The sequence below is a fragment of the Sinohyriopsis cumingii genome, chromosome 17 (assembly GCF_028554795.1).
Source record: "Sinohyriopsis cumingii isolate HCF-2022 chromosome 17, ASM2855479v2, whole genome shotgun sequence".
NCBI classification, from domain to species: Eukaryota; Metazoa; Mollusca; class Bivalvia; order Unionida; family Unionidae; genus Sinohyriopsis; species Sinohyriopsis cumingii.
Window position 1 is genome coordinate 61,310,286 of NC_142977.1, and position 15,772 is coordinate 61,326,057.

The following is a 15,772-nucleotide window of genomic DNA, read 5'->3' on the forward strand; positions in this document are numbered from 1 at the left end:
TATGACCAGGAGGATAAAACAGCATGATAAAAGACATCCTTGCCGAATGAATCAATACGCAATTTGGTGTTCCAGCTGCAACACGTGCACTTTGAGGTCTTCTTGCTCTCTTCACCTCCCACAACAACCTCCACAATCAGAAGATACTCTCCACTGGCTGCCATTTTTGTGCCAGAAACCATGGAAATTCTTCCCATATCAAAAATAATTTCACGGAATGGAACCATTCTATCTATTAAAGTGGCCACTATACTTGAAATATATGAAGACCAGTACAATTCACTTCCAAACAGGAATCCAAATGTGTAAGCATATATTAATCACAGTATAGTTCTCCCTTCATGTCAAACTCATCGGATTTCTTTAATTTTCCTCTAATGAATATGTCTGATTCATTCTTCTTGTTCTCAAGATCACTCTACTTCCATCTGAGACAGCTTTAATTCTCAAATATGAACACGCTGTAATGTGTAAATTGTAATGTGCCAACCAATTCAGTGCCGTGTAGTCAATTCTGGATATTTTCTCTTCAAGTCAATGTTAAAAATTCTTTTTCCTAGTAGAATTACAGTGCTTCAATTCTAACTGAAACTAAAACATTTCCCTGGGATGTGTTTCAATTTTGATATGAAAACATATATAGTTTTCATTAAAGTTGTTTTTGTCTATATTAAGAAAATTTTATGGCTGAACAGCACTGAAAAGGGTTGTCAAGGTTACTGTTGCTTTTATGTATTGCCCATCTGACTGTTACATACCTCATCATCTTCAAGATAGGGCTCATACCAGTCCCACAGGTCTCTGGGGTCCTGAGTGTACCTGTTGTCACAGAAAACAACTGTTAAGTGTAAATTAAGGATTGGAAGGGAGAGGTTTACAAATATAAATGTCAGGGTTCGATAATTTAGGTATAAAATTTGGAAAATATCATGTTTTGCATCAGAGACAGCAAATGTATGATACATATCAAAATGAAAACGACATAAACCATAATCTGACATTCACATTGAAGATCTGGGCTGATGTTGTTTGCTCTATCGACCACTCCTAACAAACTGCAAAGACCCAGATCTATCCCCACATAAAGTGCTGGCAGATTTGGGTCTGAGCAGTTTTCAGTTGGACTCAACTTATAAGCAAACATATACAACACATTATACTGATATATTTTCAACAACAAAAACAATGATCCATCCTTCCTTGGTCAGAGGTGCATGCAATCTAGGAATATCTTTGATTGAGACAATTCACTATAAACAATGCTACTGCGAAAATTCCTGCCAAACAAGAAAAATGTTTGTTTGCAAATATTGTTCTCAGGTTGGCAGCTCACAACACGGAGCCAAGAAGATTTTTTTTTGAATATGCCAAGAAAATATCACCCACCAGACTAACTGTTCTAATATTAATTCCACTCACTGACACAGTGTAAACGTAATCTTCAGAGAATGTGTTTTTGGCACTTGAGCGAATGCCTGAAAACAGCCTCACATTCAGTTCTGTGCCTTTTTTTATGGTACAGATAGTATGTAGCTTCGATCTCCTGCTACCTTCCAATCCTAGATCTTCCCATGTCCTGAGAAATAATCTGCTATGCTTCTTCATTACATGTGGTTAACTGTTCAAAGATTTCCTCATTTTCGTGACGCATTAATAATCAATCAATGCAACCAAGTTTCTTTCATGCCACTGTGACCCAATATGACCTTTCACACTGTTTAATGAGCCAATCAATCTTTCTCTACCATATTTATGTTTATCAGTGTTTCCCTTTGCACACATTTGTGCACCAGGGATGCATGCTAGAGTAAATTGATGCACATTTTGTTGCCATGTGCATAATATCCAATGCTTTGGATGAGGGATGGCATCGTGTATACTTCAAGAATAGATGGCGTCATGTATACTTCAAGCATAGGTATAGTCTGGTTCCCTATTTCGTATGCTCCCTGCATTGCACTCTGCTATCCAGAGCATATGAAACAGGGAACCAGACTAGCAAAGGCAATGTTATGATGGAGTAGTTTCCTCATATCTCGCGAGCTCTCACATGATTTCCATCGAGCTCAGCAAGATATCATCTAGCTGTTTAACCTCAATGCTTGGTGCACTAAAATGTGATCTCAAGATTAAAATGGCATGCTATAAGAATCATTAGCCAAAAAAGTGAAAGCAGTAGAACACAAAAGAGTGACTGTGGATCTAACTTTAATGAAAAATGGAGAAAATAATTCCCTTTAATGGGATTACCGGTGTGACGTCTGATCACGTGATTGCGAAGACTGCAAAAGTGAATAATCCTTTCATGACAGGGTTTAAGAATTTTAAAAAATCTGCCCTTATTTGCCACAAGATATCTGGAGAACACATTATTACCCAAGACATTCACAACAAAGAAATCAGTAAACTTGCAGAGACAAATGCGTCATTTTGATTACCAATTCAGTGGGTCATTGCAGATTCTGTTGGTTTTTAACTTTACTGCAATAAAAGAAAGACCTTAAAGTTCAATTGTAACTTAGTAAAGAGAAGATGAATCATTAGCCTCTTTGATATTTAGATAAATTTGTTTTAGGGCAAAGTACAATGAAACCAATGATAGTACACATTTTATGACAGGCAGTAAAGTAACTGCCATTTGGTTTAAAAGATTTATTTGGCTTTTTGTATTGGCTTATACGTAATGTGTTAGTCTATAATATTGCTATAAAGAGATTATAAAGACACTGTTAAAAGTATGACTTAAACTAAAACACAAAGAACTAATATAATTATTCTTTGAATGTGTGTGTTGGTTTATTTGTATTTTGAGAGAGAGAGAGAGAGAGAGAATGTTGTTCAAGTTGCAATATCCTATTTCAAGCTGAAACATTTGTCAGTACATTTGACCCCAGACTTTTTATTTGACCACCAGTTCTGACACCAAGGGTTTTTTTGCCCTCAGTTTTACACCCCTGGGGATACACTGGTTTATGCATACTAATGAAAGAAAAAAATGGAAATCTCAGCACAAGCAGCCATGGGTGACAAATGAGCAAAGCAAATTAATGCATGTGGTTTGTTATGATCAAACAGATCGTGCAATCATTCAGTAAATATAAACTTTCAAGCTGACAAAAATTGCATAAAGTTGCCCTTGTTACCTAAACACCAAGGACGGAGTTATTGTATTTTGGTATAATGTTTATGGAGTATAGGACTAAATTGCAATGAAGGTTTGGATTTGTGAAGTTTTTCTCCATATATAAAAAAGTGCATGGATGAAAGTGTAAATGGTAGTTGACCTGCAGACAAAACACAAAAACATGAAAAATGCTGAAAGTAAAGAACTGTAAACATCAAAAGGCACAGGTAAATTTATACCATATTTCATAGACATCTTAAAGCTTTTGCAACAGAAACAAACATGTATACTGCATGTATGAATGTACAACTAGATAAAAACAATCAAAATACTGAAACCATCAAAAATATCAAAAGGCACAGCTGGACCTCTAATCCAACATGAGTAACAAGTTTCATACGGGGTAAAAGTAATGCTCAAGAAACAAAAATTTATACAGACTGGCACACTGATACAAAGATACATTCACACCAAACCAATTACATACCAGAAGGATAAAAAACAAAGTAAGTTTTTAAGTATAATTCTGAAAGAATATGTATCCTAATATCAAAGAAACATTATACTTCATTCTCTTGCCCCCAGAATTACTTGTACCTCAACAGCTCCTTACTTAATTTAAGCAGTTTACTTTCTTAAATGTAGCTCACTAGCCACTTGTATTATCAGAGTTCAAGTACCTGTTGTAACTCCATAGCTAGTTGCACTATACTCTAGCTGTGTATATTCTTTAGTCTATTTGCAAATGTTATTTAGTCTATTTGCAAATGTTCTTCTTTAAGTACATTTATAAGCTAGTCCAGTGTATCAAAATATTAGATATTTGCATGCCACAGAGTTGCTCCAAGTGTGTGAGAAAAAAAAGTAAATACAATGTATATACAGTGTGACTCTGCTATAACATGGTAGTCGGGAGCCATAGAACCTGACGTTATAGACTGAACTGTGTTATAAGCAACCAGGTCAGTTAGCTGAAGAAAATGATGCATGTACCCCAAAAAAAATTGTGAGGGGGGTGTGTAGGTAATAAATTCGGGCAGTAAAATATGTGCTTCATCGGCACAGTTACCATCTTAAATTGATGTATATTAAATGAGAAATACACCTTTAGTGAAAACAGAGAAGACATATATAATAGTTTACTTTATTTAGAGAACCACAAATTGGTACATATACGTGAATACTGTTTATATATACATGTCTAACGTATAGCATGAATAGAGTATCAACACAGTGTACTCACCTGCGAACCTCATCATATACATTAAATCTACAAGTGATTCCATCGAAAATATGCACACACAGCTTTAAAATATTCAATAATTTTGTCACAGGTCATATTGGTCTGAATTCAGTGGAAAACAGCAAAATCATGTAACGAATGACGAAGCACATTTACTTTTCAGTACGTCCCAAGTCGGTAAAAGTTAGTTTGTGTTTTAAGCCGCCATTGGTAGCGTTTGTAAGCATAAACCTTTTCCCTACAAAAAGGAAACTTTCACTGCATAGTTAACGTGTTCCAATCACGTCGGAAAATGCAAAAATCCATCAGATTCCATCACTTTTATTTAAGTTTGGTACTGACTTCCTTTGAAGAAAAGTTCTTGTTTTTATTGAAAGATTGTAGTCAGCTTTCTTTGATGAAGGGTGCATGCGTTGACAGCTTTGGAGAACCAAACAAATGCCCATTTCTTATTGTGGCAGCAACATCAAATAATTGTACTGCATGATTGAGACTGATTTTATTTGCATTTGCTGAATACATTTTCATAATAAACGGTGCTTCAAAGGTATTCTGTTTCCTTTGAAATTTCAGCAAACAATGTTATCTGGGTACATTTTTAAAAATGAATTGGCCGTCTTTTGGACTATTCTAGGTACTGTCCCTCCATGCCAATTTTATAAACCAATAAGATGTAGTTTTTATTTTTAATTTTTTAATTTTTTTTTACATTTGTAGCAGCATGATTCTGCCTTCCACGCATGCGCCTGAAAATTAACAAAGGGTCAACAGACGATAGAGGCGCAGGTGTTCTGGTCTGATGACAGGGATTATAACAGAAAATGTGTGTTCTGAAAGATTTAATTTTAAGTGAAAAAAAGAGGAATTTTACTTACCATCCACATACAAATGTTAGTCTTTGTAAATATATTAATTACTAGCGAGCGGCCGAAAATCCGATGAAAGATAGATTACGAGATAATGCCCGCTCCGGTTGATGTCTGTTACCAGAAATGTCATCAACAAAAAAGCAGATATTTCACAACATACAGTACTCATGCTAGATGTCAAGATAAGCGAATTATGACATAACAGTGCACTGTTTAGATGGTTTGTCAATATGGACAAAGAATTTATGAAACAATAGATAAATTTCAGTGCATTTTATATCCAGTTTGCGGTTTTCTTTCATAGGGCCTCTGAATTTCTGCACTCCAAACCAATGGTTGTATATAAAAGTTTTAAACAGCCAACAATGTCGCCAATAAATAAAAAAATTGCCACATGGTATATTTGGCAGCCAATAAGAAAAAACAATCCAAGTTTGCAACATTGGTGAAGACCTGCATTATTTTTCATATTTTTAAGAAGAAAAACTACTTTTTTGTGTATGAGAAAAATACATAAAAAATTTCAGGAGCCACGCCACGATCGTCTTGTATTATTCATGCGCGTTATCTTTCCCAAAATGATAATAAACTTTTTAGGTTTTTTTCGTACTTTTAAGAAAGAATTTTCTGTGTACAAGAAAAATTCATGTATATGTATATGAAATTTCAGAAGCCACACCACGACAGTATTATATCCGAATTCGCGTTATAACAGAGCGTGCTATAGCGGGGTCACACTGTATAATGTACATCTGAAAATAAACATTTTACTATCATTTCTTTAGTTATATATTGTGTAAATATGTAATAAAGTGATTTGATGATAACCCTTTCTCTTGGTCTATCTGATAACAGAATTCAGTGAGGGATTAACTGGATGTTATTTTCTCTAAATCTGCTTCATAGCGGAATTCCGTTGTCTAGATCTCTTAGGTACTTTCTGTTACGAGGTGACTGTATGAAAATATGACATTGTGTGTTTAACAGAAAATTACAAAGTCTGTCTTAACCATTAATTGGCACCCTATGATTATTTACGCAAATATTTACTGAACATGACCGTATAGAAACAGTCAAATGCAAATGGAAATTGTTCATACCTGATGTACATAAATCCAAGTGCGCGTATGTATGGAGAGTCACTGTGTTCAAGGAGACCAATAACTTGTTTGCGCGTCAACTTCAGAGTGTACAGTTTGTACAGTAAACAGAAGGCACTTGAAACAATACCTCCTGCTCCAACTCCACGAACCTGCAACAAATAAAATAAAATGTTATGTATTATGCACAGATGTGACAAAAACATTTCGTTCGAGGGGAAGGTTGCCCACATTTACATGGTGAGGTTGGAAATATTGGGAAACCAGAATTAAAGACTTTAAAATCACCAGTTCCCCGTCTAAGTACTGAGATACAGAATTCTGCACCTCTGAATCCAATTTCTCTTTCAAGAGTCAACCTGAGCAGACTATATTTGTGTTCCCCACTTTCCCCAAGTAACTGCTTATACATCTCAATACGACTCTTGGTTGCTATTGCCCTGCCACACAATTCCTTTTCAATAGAAAAAAACCCACCAGATTTCAATCATGCATGTGTTTATGCACATACATCTACCTAATCAACTGCGATGACAAAAACATTCTGATCTGTTCAACATTTATGTAAACTAAAAGTTATAAAATTTAAAAACCAAAATAACAACACGTGCTTAGGTACAATAAAGCAAACAAATCAAAGGAATTTTCTATGATTTGCCCCCTCCCCATTTCAAAATTTACACGACCTTCCATTTAAGACAACAGTAATCCCTTAGCTTGACAGAATCTCCTATGATGTCATGGCTACAAGCACATTCTGGATGTCAATAAATGCTTATCTTAACTATAATGAACCAAATATTTCTGGATTGTTTATGCTGAAAAGATTGTACTTGGTTCCGAAGTACTGCAGTCCAAAATAGTCTTTCCACTCCAAACAGAATTTATTAAAAGTCGCAATATTTATTATCTTGGCTGTGCTAAGATAATGACTGAACTGTACCATGCACCATACACAATTCTTCTGTTGTTACAAGGTTGTCAAAGTTCTGAATACTTCTAATACAGCTTACTAATACATACCCCTCCACACATTCCTGTTTGGCCAGCTGTCTTTCTGCTTCCTTTTTCCCATGGCTCCAAATGGTTTACCTAAAATTCAATTTAACTTTGTAATATGTAAGTAATTGTAAAATAAGTTTCAAATGAGTCAATTCAATATTAGGTATTCCAAGCACTTTAAGGATATCAGAGCAAATACAATTAAAAGCACTAAGCTGTTGTTACCATCCTTAAGACCTTAATATGAAAATAAAATGTTGAAAATATCATGTAAATATCAAATACTTTTCAAGATATGACCTTTCAAAGATTTTGAGGGACTTCAGATGAGCAAAAAAAAAATGAAGCTATGCAACAGTGGCATTTACTGCAAAGCTAGACAAGTTCCTTGTTATTCAAGAAATGCAAGCAGTACAATCATAGACAAAAAATCCTTTTTATCAGGTTCACACTAAAAAGGTAAAACTACAGAGGGTGGCCTTACTGGAAAAGCCATAAATTGAGCTTTTCCATGACTATGCAACCAGCTATAATAAGACTATGACATTTAAATGCAAATTAAAGTATATTCCTGTGAGAAAACCTTCTGAAAACAAAGCCCAATTTTTTTCTGGGGCAAGGGGTATGAAACTTTTGCTGTACCAGATCACAGAAATCAGAAAAAAGAGCAAAAATGAGAATGTCCCCAAAAAATGCAAAAATGACAAGTTTCAAAAGGTCAAAACTTTTTTTTATATTTATTAACAGATTTTAATAATTCTTGTACCACAATGCAGAATTCATGCAACATACAAAGAGTGTCAACATTAGTGTGAAAGTAGGTTTTAAAGCTGAAGCAAAATGTGAAAACAGACAAAAAGGCAAAAACAACAATTTTCAAAAGTTTACAACTTCATCAGTTAGTAACTGATTTTGACAGTTTTTGCACCAAAATGGAGCATATTACAGCCTTAATGCATACATACTAATAAAGCAAATATAATTATGATAAAGCAAAGATAGGTTAAAAAGCATGAGCCATTGACAAAGTATCAAAATCTTTCACTATGACAAATGATTTGAAGATAATGCACACTTCAAACAGTAGATACTATTGTAAATGTCATAAACGACTGCTTTGTTTAATATAATCAGAAAAGTAACAGCTTTAACAAAGTTTAAGCTTGAGAATTTTATTCTGCTGTATACTGCTGGTCAATGAGTCCAATATTTTAATTTTCCAAGTTCAGCCATCACTTGAAACTGGTTGTACATTAAAGTTACAACCAAACACATAACACGACTTAACCCTGACAATGTCAGAACTGGCTGGCCATTTGAAACGATCGGTTTTGGATTTGATCTGACATAAAAACTGTATGAGTGCCAGATCAAGTTGGTGTACTTCCAACACTTGTCCAATGTAATATTGGTCATTGTAATACACAGCTACCCATGTGAAGCAGTATGAGGATAGGTTGTCTTGGAATAGTTTCTTAATCCACTCATAAACCTGAAATGTAGAAGGTTAGAAAGAGTTAAGTCAGATGCACTTGAACTGATGAATGCAACAAAGCAAAGAAAAATATTAAGAAGTAAAAGATTTAAATAAATTCGTGTAGATTATTTGTTTAGCCCAAAATAGTTTTTTTTTGTTTTTAAAAATGGTCCAGTTTTGTGGTTGAGCACTGCTTGTTCTTTGATTTCCTAAATGATGTCAAATTAATTCATTTCACATGAAGTATTTAAAACAAATTAGGTACTTTTAGCTACATTTAATGATGCTGACCTGAAAATGTAGAGAGTTGTTATTGACTGGAAAAATTAGAAATGCCATGTAGATATATAAAAATTGGAAAATAGGGATAGGTCTCATTTTAATGTACTGAAATTCCAGTCTGTAGCTAGCTAGATTTACAATGCCCTTTCATCGTTAATAAACAAAAATCCCAAATTTTGGACCAATCTAAAAAATAAAAACCAAAAGAAACAAAGTAAACGAAATAAAGATGGGTAACAGAGCCCATTTTCCTTTTGGTGAATCATGTTTACAAACAGAAAGGCCAAATGACACAATTTTATCAATATCCAAGTTATTGATTATTACTTGCTTGGTCACATACAAGAAGAAAAAAATATGTCAACAAATTTGCATTAAATATGTAAAATAATATGCCAAGCTTCATCAGAGACCATTTCTACATGCATATTTTATGTGTAAAAATGACTTAGCCAAAGAAAACAAACTCAAAAGGCTTTCACTGAATCAAAGAATAGGACCTCCAATTAATGACTTCAAGCACTTAAAATACATATATGAAGACAAAAATAAATATGAAACAATAAAAACGAATCATTTTACTTACAAACTAGTGATAAATAATCCATGGATGGAATATTGGAGGCCATAATGCGTCTTGGATTTACATCGAGTCGTGTGACATAAGTGTTAGGCCAGCCATTGCATATGGCTTATTCCCAGCACACTTTAAAAAGCGCGGTGATTTCGCGTGACATCACGGAAAATTCCGCTGTTCATACAGAAATAAAGTATAATGAACATGCTTTAAAATGATATCAAATCTGTATTTTAAAATTGAGATTTACCTGAAAAATTGTCATTCTTAAGTTTTCAAAGTAAAATTTGAAGCAAGAACAATACCAATTTACACAGTAAAGATATCAAAATGCAGGTCATTCTCTCTGCTTTACAAGAGTGCTAAATATAGTAGCATGGGAAATACCACGCATAGTCCCAAGCCTTACAATAAACATGTATGCAAAATTTCAATGTTCTAACGAACCACCGCTGCACAAATTACATCCTTAACATACCTCAAAACAAATGCATATTTAAATATGAAAAGAAAAGAAAAACACAAAGATTTATGCATAAAATGATAGAAGAAAAGTAGTTCTTGTAAAAAAAATGCATATATTTATTGATTTTTATGAACAGTAATGACATAAAATTTATTGTTCAAAATGTGCAAAATTTTTACTTTTGCCCTGCTGGCAGCCCATTGACCTGGTCAGCTAAGGCAGCTTGGAATACCTAGCAATATGCATTATTTTAGATTTTATGAGAGTATGGAGATACAAGCTGAAATATTAGCTGGGAAAAAAGACTACCATAGTCATTCAGCCTTGTTGTCATCAAGGATTGCTTACTGAATAATCATATCTGGCAGAATCACTCTTCAGCAGATTGAATTCTACAAGTACTGGCAATGCCCATGCATCTGACTATAAATATATGTCATTTAATTTTCAGTGTCGACATAAGTCCATCTATTCTAAGTGAAAAATTATCATTGTAAGATGCATCAAAAGAACAAGCAGACAATAAGGGTTTTGAATCCAGGTTCAAGTTCTATGTAATGAAACTTCCAGCTTCCCGTTTCTGATCTTTTTTCACAGCATCAGAAAGCAAAAATGGCAACTGTTTACCATTTATGTTCTGCTGTCAAGTATCTGGACATCTCTTTATATGTCTGTGCTGACTGTTCTGACTTAAGGAAGTTGATGACTGTTCTTCATCAGGACCACTCTTATAACTGGACTTACTGCAATTATCATATTTTCCTATTTTTGGGTATTATTCTAAAAGTTCATAATCTAAGGGTTGTTTTAGCAAGCTTTACAGTAACTAACAAAGGTCAGCAGGTCTGACATTACACAAATAGCTGCCAACCCTCAAGACTCGCAATTAGTGAAAAGTGGGATAAAAATTAGTGAATTTTGAACACAATTAGTTAAAAATTATACCATGACACTAACTCCACCCAACTTTGATGGTCAGTAAATACTGCATTATATGAAAATACCAAAATTATTTACATGTACTAATTTATCTGCAGCCAAATTTACTGATACACAAACTTCATGCTTTTTGCCAGGATATGATACTGTGGCAGTCCTGAACTTCCTCAATCAGGCTATGGTAAATTTGTTTTCAAAACAGACTTCTTGCCTGCTGGTTAATCTTGGTTATGTTCAACAAGAAAGCTCACATGCACTGGTAGCATGCAGGACTTGAGTAGGTGGCTTAAAGTATCCCAAAACTGAAATCTGCTGGGGATGCTATAGCAGTGTGCTTTATTGCATCGTTCTGCAACATGTCCACATGGGCTCGTATCATTATTTACAATTTATGTCATACATGTACTATACAATATTACTACATGGTACATGAATAACAGGTAAAATGTAAACAACAATACCAGTCCTTGTGCACATTCCCAACTGTAAAATTCACATCACACTAGGCCTTCTGTGCGAAAAGCATAATGTACATTGATGTTTGATGGCTGAATGCATTGCCAAATTTCTGGTGTACTCCAATCTATACTTCACTTTTTGTGGAATACAAAAAAAAATTCCTTGGAGGTGAAAACATTTTAACTGCAATGTAGCATAATTACGAAATGGTATTAATCCAGAAGATGAAACATTGAACAGTAAACGATTAGTGGCATTGACGCAAGTGCAGAAAACTTTGAACTCAAGCTAATAACGATATATGCTAATCTTTCAATACAAACATTTCCAATACTCAAAAAGCTGTCTTCATGTAGTTTCCAAACCTCTATGTGCTTTTTGCTACCAAAGTGCTTCCTCACATCGTCCTTTCCTCCATGCCCAATGCTAAAATCTATGGCACACTATGTGCAAAAAGCATGAAGTGTATTGGTATTTGATGGCTGAATGCACAGCCAGTTTTTCTTATATTCCAAACTAAACTTCACTTTTTGTGCAGTACATTTCTTTTCCCTTGTTGGTGAAGACGTTTTCAAGACGTGATGCTGAACAGCAATTCAAATCAGTGTTGGCAGCAAAATCACAAAGACAAACTCCCATTAGGACCCAGTTTCTTTCACATGCATTTGTAAAACTACTCTTACACAGTCATACAGATTAAAATATGCTAAAATGCTTGCTAACGGGCCAACTGTACCAATCGGCTTAGGTTCTAATATCACGACTTGCAGTACCATACCTTTTTGGCAAATGGCAATATCACCACTAGCATGTAATGGGAAAATTTAAAAATAATTGAGAATTGGGGAATTTGTGATTTTTTGCATGTGGCATGAATCTGTGAATTGCTGTAGAAAGTCGTGATATTCACGCAAAAATCCTGAGGACTGGCAACTTATGTATACACATGGATAATTATTTCTTCCTGGGTGACCATCTCCAATATCCATGATTGAAAATATGAACTCAGATTCTGATTCCTCTTGTAACAAATATGCAGTATAGTGAATTTCATCCTTTCATCTTTATAATAAACAAAATTACAGGCACACAAAAACCCTCTGCTGTAAGCCAGTTAATTTGCATGTGAAAAAACTAAACTACCCTTCCACCACTTCAGCCATAACTTCACAAGTAACTGAAAGTTTTTACTGAAACTTCACATGCTGCTACCACTTACATAGATGTACACCTAGATAAAAATTCTTGGTAACGAGATTGATACCTGGGGAGTTTCTGCTCATTTGGCATAAAATGACCCCCTTTGGCAATGACATGCATCTTCTTTCATCTGTCCTTACCTACCTTGTAATATATCTCATCAATGACTTCATGGTATGTCTTCAGTTCATATAGGTTCACCTTGAAGTAAGGGGATGACTGTATATTGGTCAGAATAAGGGTGTTCAAATTCATTGTCTTATCATTGCCCCAGCAGGACAAGGGATTGTTTGGTGCCATCTTGGTTTGTTGGCAATGTAATGAACTGAAGAGAGAAAACAATGAAAAAATACTGGAGATATTATATTGGGAAAAGAAAGCTCCAAAATACAAGTATGGGATATTCTCATGTTCTTTGCAACAAGATGCACAATCTTGTTATTTTATACATCATTGCCGGTGCCTAAGCAAATTTGTAAAACAAAATATTGATTAAAACAACCAAAGTAAAGTTAAATACTAAACTATATTTTTTGGCAAATAAGCAACTATACTAGCCACTCTGGAGTTTGTTAACCTCCGCCTCCCTCCAATTATGCCTCATTTTGCAATCTTGTACTGAATTTATTTTTTTTAAATTAAGACTTAAAGGTGGGGTAGGGAATACAATTCTATGTAGGCCTAAAAAGTTGACTTCTGCTCTAAACATTTGTGCTAAGTTATTATGCTAAGCAAACTGTTATCCGAGATTTGTAAATCCTTAAATAGGTTGCAAAGAAATAGAAGTGTTCTCCCTTCTATTATTACATAGTGTGTGTGATTTTGGAATTTTAACGTAGCTTTAACAATTTTTCAGTCATATCACTACGACGTCTGCAATGTGACAGTTTTTATAGTGATGTCTAGCACTGGGGCATTATGCTGTAGACATGTAGCATGCTGTCCCACCCAGTCACATTATCCTGACACTAAGCCGACCAGTCCTAACACTAACCTCTTAATGCTGAGCATCAAGCGAGGCAGCTGTTAGTACCATTTTTGTAAGTCTTTGGTATGACTCAACCAGGGATCAAACCCAACCCACAACCTCCCGCATCCAAGGCGGACGCTCTAACCACTAGGCCACTGGAGCGGTTATTATTATATAGTACAGGAGAGCTCACATGTATTTTGTTAACCCCCCACAATGTGGTGTTGGTGTAGAAAGAGAGTGGGAAGGATTAAGCTCCATGCATCCTGATGGAGTTGCCGTGGTGGCTCACACACTGCGGAGTGGACATGGTTTCTATCAAATGGGCATGGCTTATTGTGTATGACCCCTGCAAGCTTACTTTTTAGATGATGAGTGAGGGAGAAAGAGAGAGAGACAGAGAGATGCCAACTTATCTACATCATTTATCAGATGATTATACACATTTCCTAGTTCTAATGAAGACTATGTAATAGATATGAAGACATGATGCCAAACCAAATTTTCGGTAATATTAACATAGTTAAAAAGCCTTAAAAACTGTTATAATATTATGGTACTTTTCTTATTTACAAAATGCTGATTAAAACCTTATTCAAAGAAATCTTAACAAACTTATGCAAAGACTTGACAAGACCTTGCTGATCTTCTCATAAACAGTGCAAAGTTAAGCTACTGTTTAAACTTGAAAAGCAATCCTCTGAGGTATGTAAATTTAAATTCCTATAATGTACACCGATACATACACCCACAACATGCAAATACATGTGCATTTCTGCTTTTCAGTCTATTTTGGTGTTTCTAGCAACCTGTCTTGGACTAGTCCTATGTGTAAGACCTTGATGCTGATATTTATGTTGTTGTGCGTTGGGGTCTTACTGCCTAACTAATGGTGCTGTGTAACATGTTTTGATGTCAACTAACATTGTAACGGAAGTCAAATTTTCAGGAATATCTCACACAAATGGCAAATAACAATCCTTTTCTACAAAGTCATAATGTTTTAGTCTGACCCTGATGTCTTTTCTCTAATAAATGCAAATTCTCACAAAAAAAATGGACCTGTTTTCAAGTTTCAATAGCCTACATTTCAGCAGGCTGGAAAGCTATGAAAGCCGGAAATGCCGAAATCAGGGGATAAGTTCAAATATTATTCTTTAACGAAATGAATACAAATATATTATGCCTTACTGGAACTGTAAGAAACATTTCATTTCATTCAAGAAACATGTCCCCCACATGAACCTACTTGAACATACTTTGGCATACCTCAACTACCGTCACATTTAACAAAATTCAAATGTTTGTCAATGGAACATGATAATGCATCCATTTGCTAGTGTCAGATTCTGATTCCAACAGGTATATTAATTATATATAAATTTGTGGAAGAGTGGTGATATGAGCTGCCAAGTGTCTGAGATATTCATGTAACTCTGAGTACTGGTTCCTATGTCGACCGACATTGTAACACGCTATACAAGCACGTTATTTGGGTAGTATGACTAGTCCTGAACCGGACAAGTGGTTGAAAAATTGTTTGATCCATTACGCCTCACAAAACAAAATGTATCCACTTTTATTTCTTTTGCATTTAGCCCCTATTATCTCGATAGAGAAAGTTAAATGTGCAGTTAAAACCAACATTTTTTTTTAAATTGCGAAGTTACAAGAAATTTGCATTCGCCGCAGATTTGGGTAAATATACAAGACATTTCGTAAAATCGAATGTTTCTCTAGTTCTAGCATGTTTATGTGCTCCTGAAGCCCAACTTAAGGCTATCAACTCTTAGTTGTGATTTAATTCCCTCAGTATCATACAAAATTATGTGCAATCGACAACTCGAAAATATGCAACTGGCACGAAGACTATCTTTTCTCAACAATTTGACTCTCTAATCGAATTTAACACTGTTATATATCCTAAAGTGTATATACCTGTTACACTGTTGTTATCTTTTTTAAATCAGAGATAGAAAAATTCAGTAACTGTCAAAAACTTAAGTAAATTCTCCGAAAGATGTAATGGCGTCCATCAATCGCCATCAAAAGCGCCACCTGTCG

General features: G+C 34.8%; 1 protein-coding gene across 1 annotated transcript in view; it reads right to left on the bottom strand.

Moving 5' to 3' along the window:
• The window catches only part of LOC149779070 (uncharacterized), a 30,651-nt gene extending 14,886 nt beyond the window's left edge, over positions 1-15,765 (bottom strand). The window contains exons 1-5 of the mRNA XM_089939625.1: positions 15,647-15,765; positions 12,883-13,063; positions 7,360-7,428; positions 6,337-6,488; positions 759-819 (exon numbers count right to left, since the gene is read on the bottom strand). Of these exons, the coding sequence (XP_089795751.1) occupies positions 759-819; positions 6,337-6,488; positions 7,360-7,428; positions 12,883-13,038 (438 nt within the window). The 5' untranslated portion in view covers positions 13,039-13,063; positions 15,647-15,765. The remainder of the gene's footprint in view (positions 1-758; positions 820-6,336; positions 6,489-7,359; positions 7,429-12,882; positions 13,064-15,646) is intronic.
• Between the last annotated feature and the right edge of the window lie 7 nt (positions 15,766-15,772).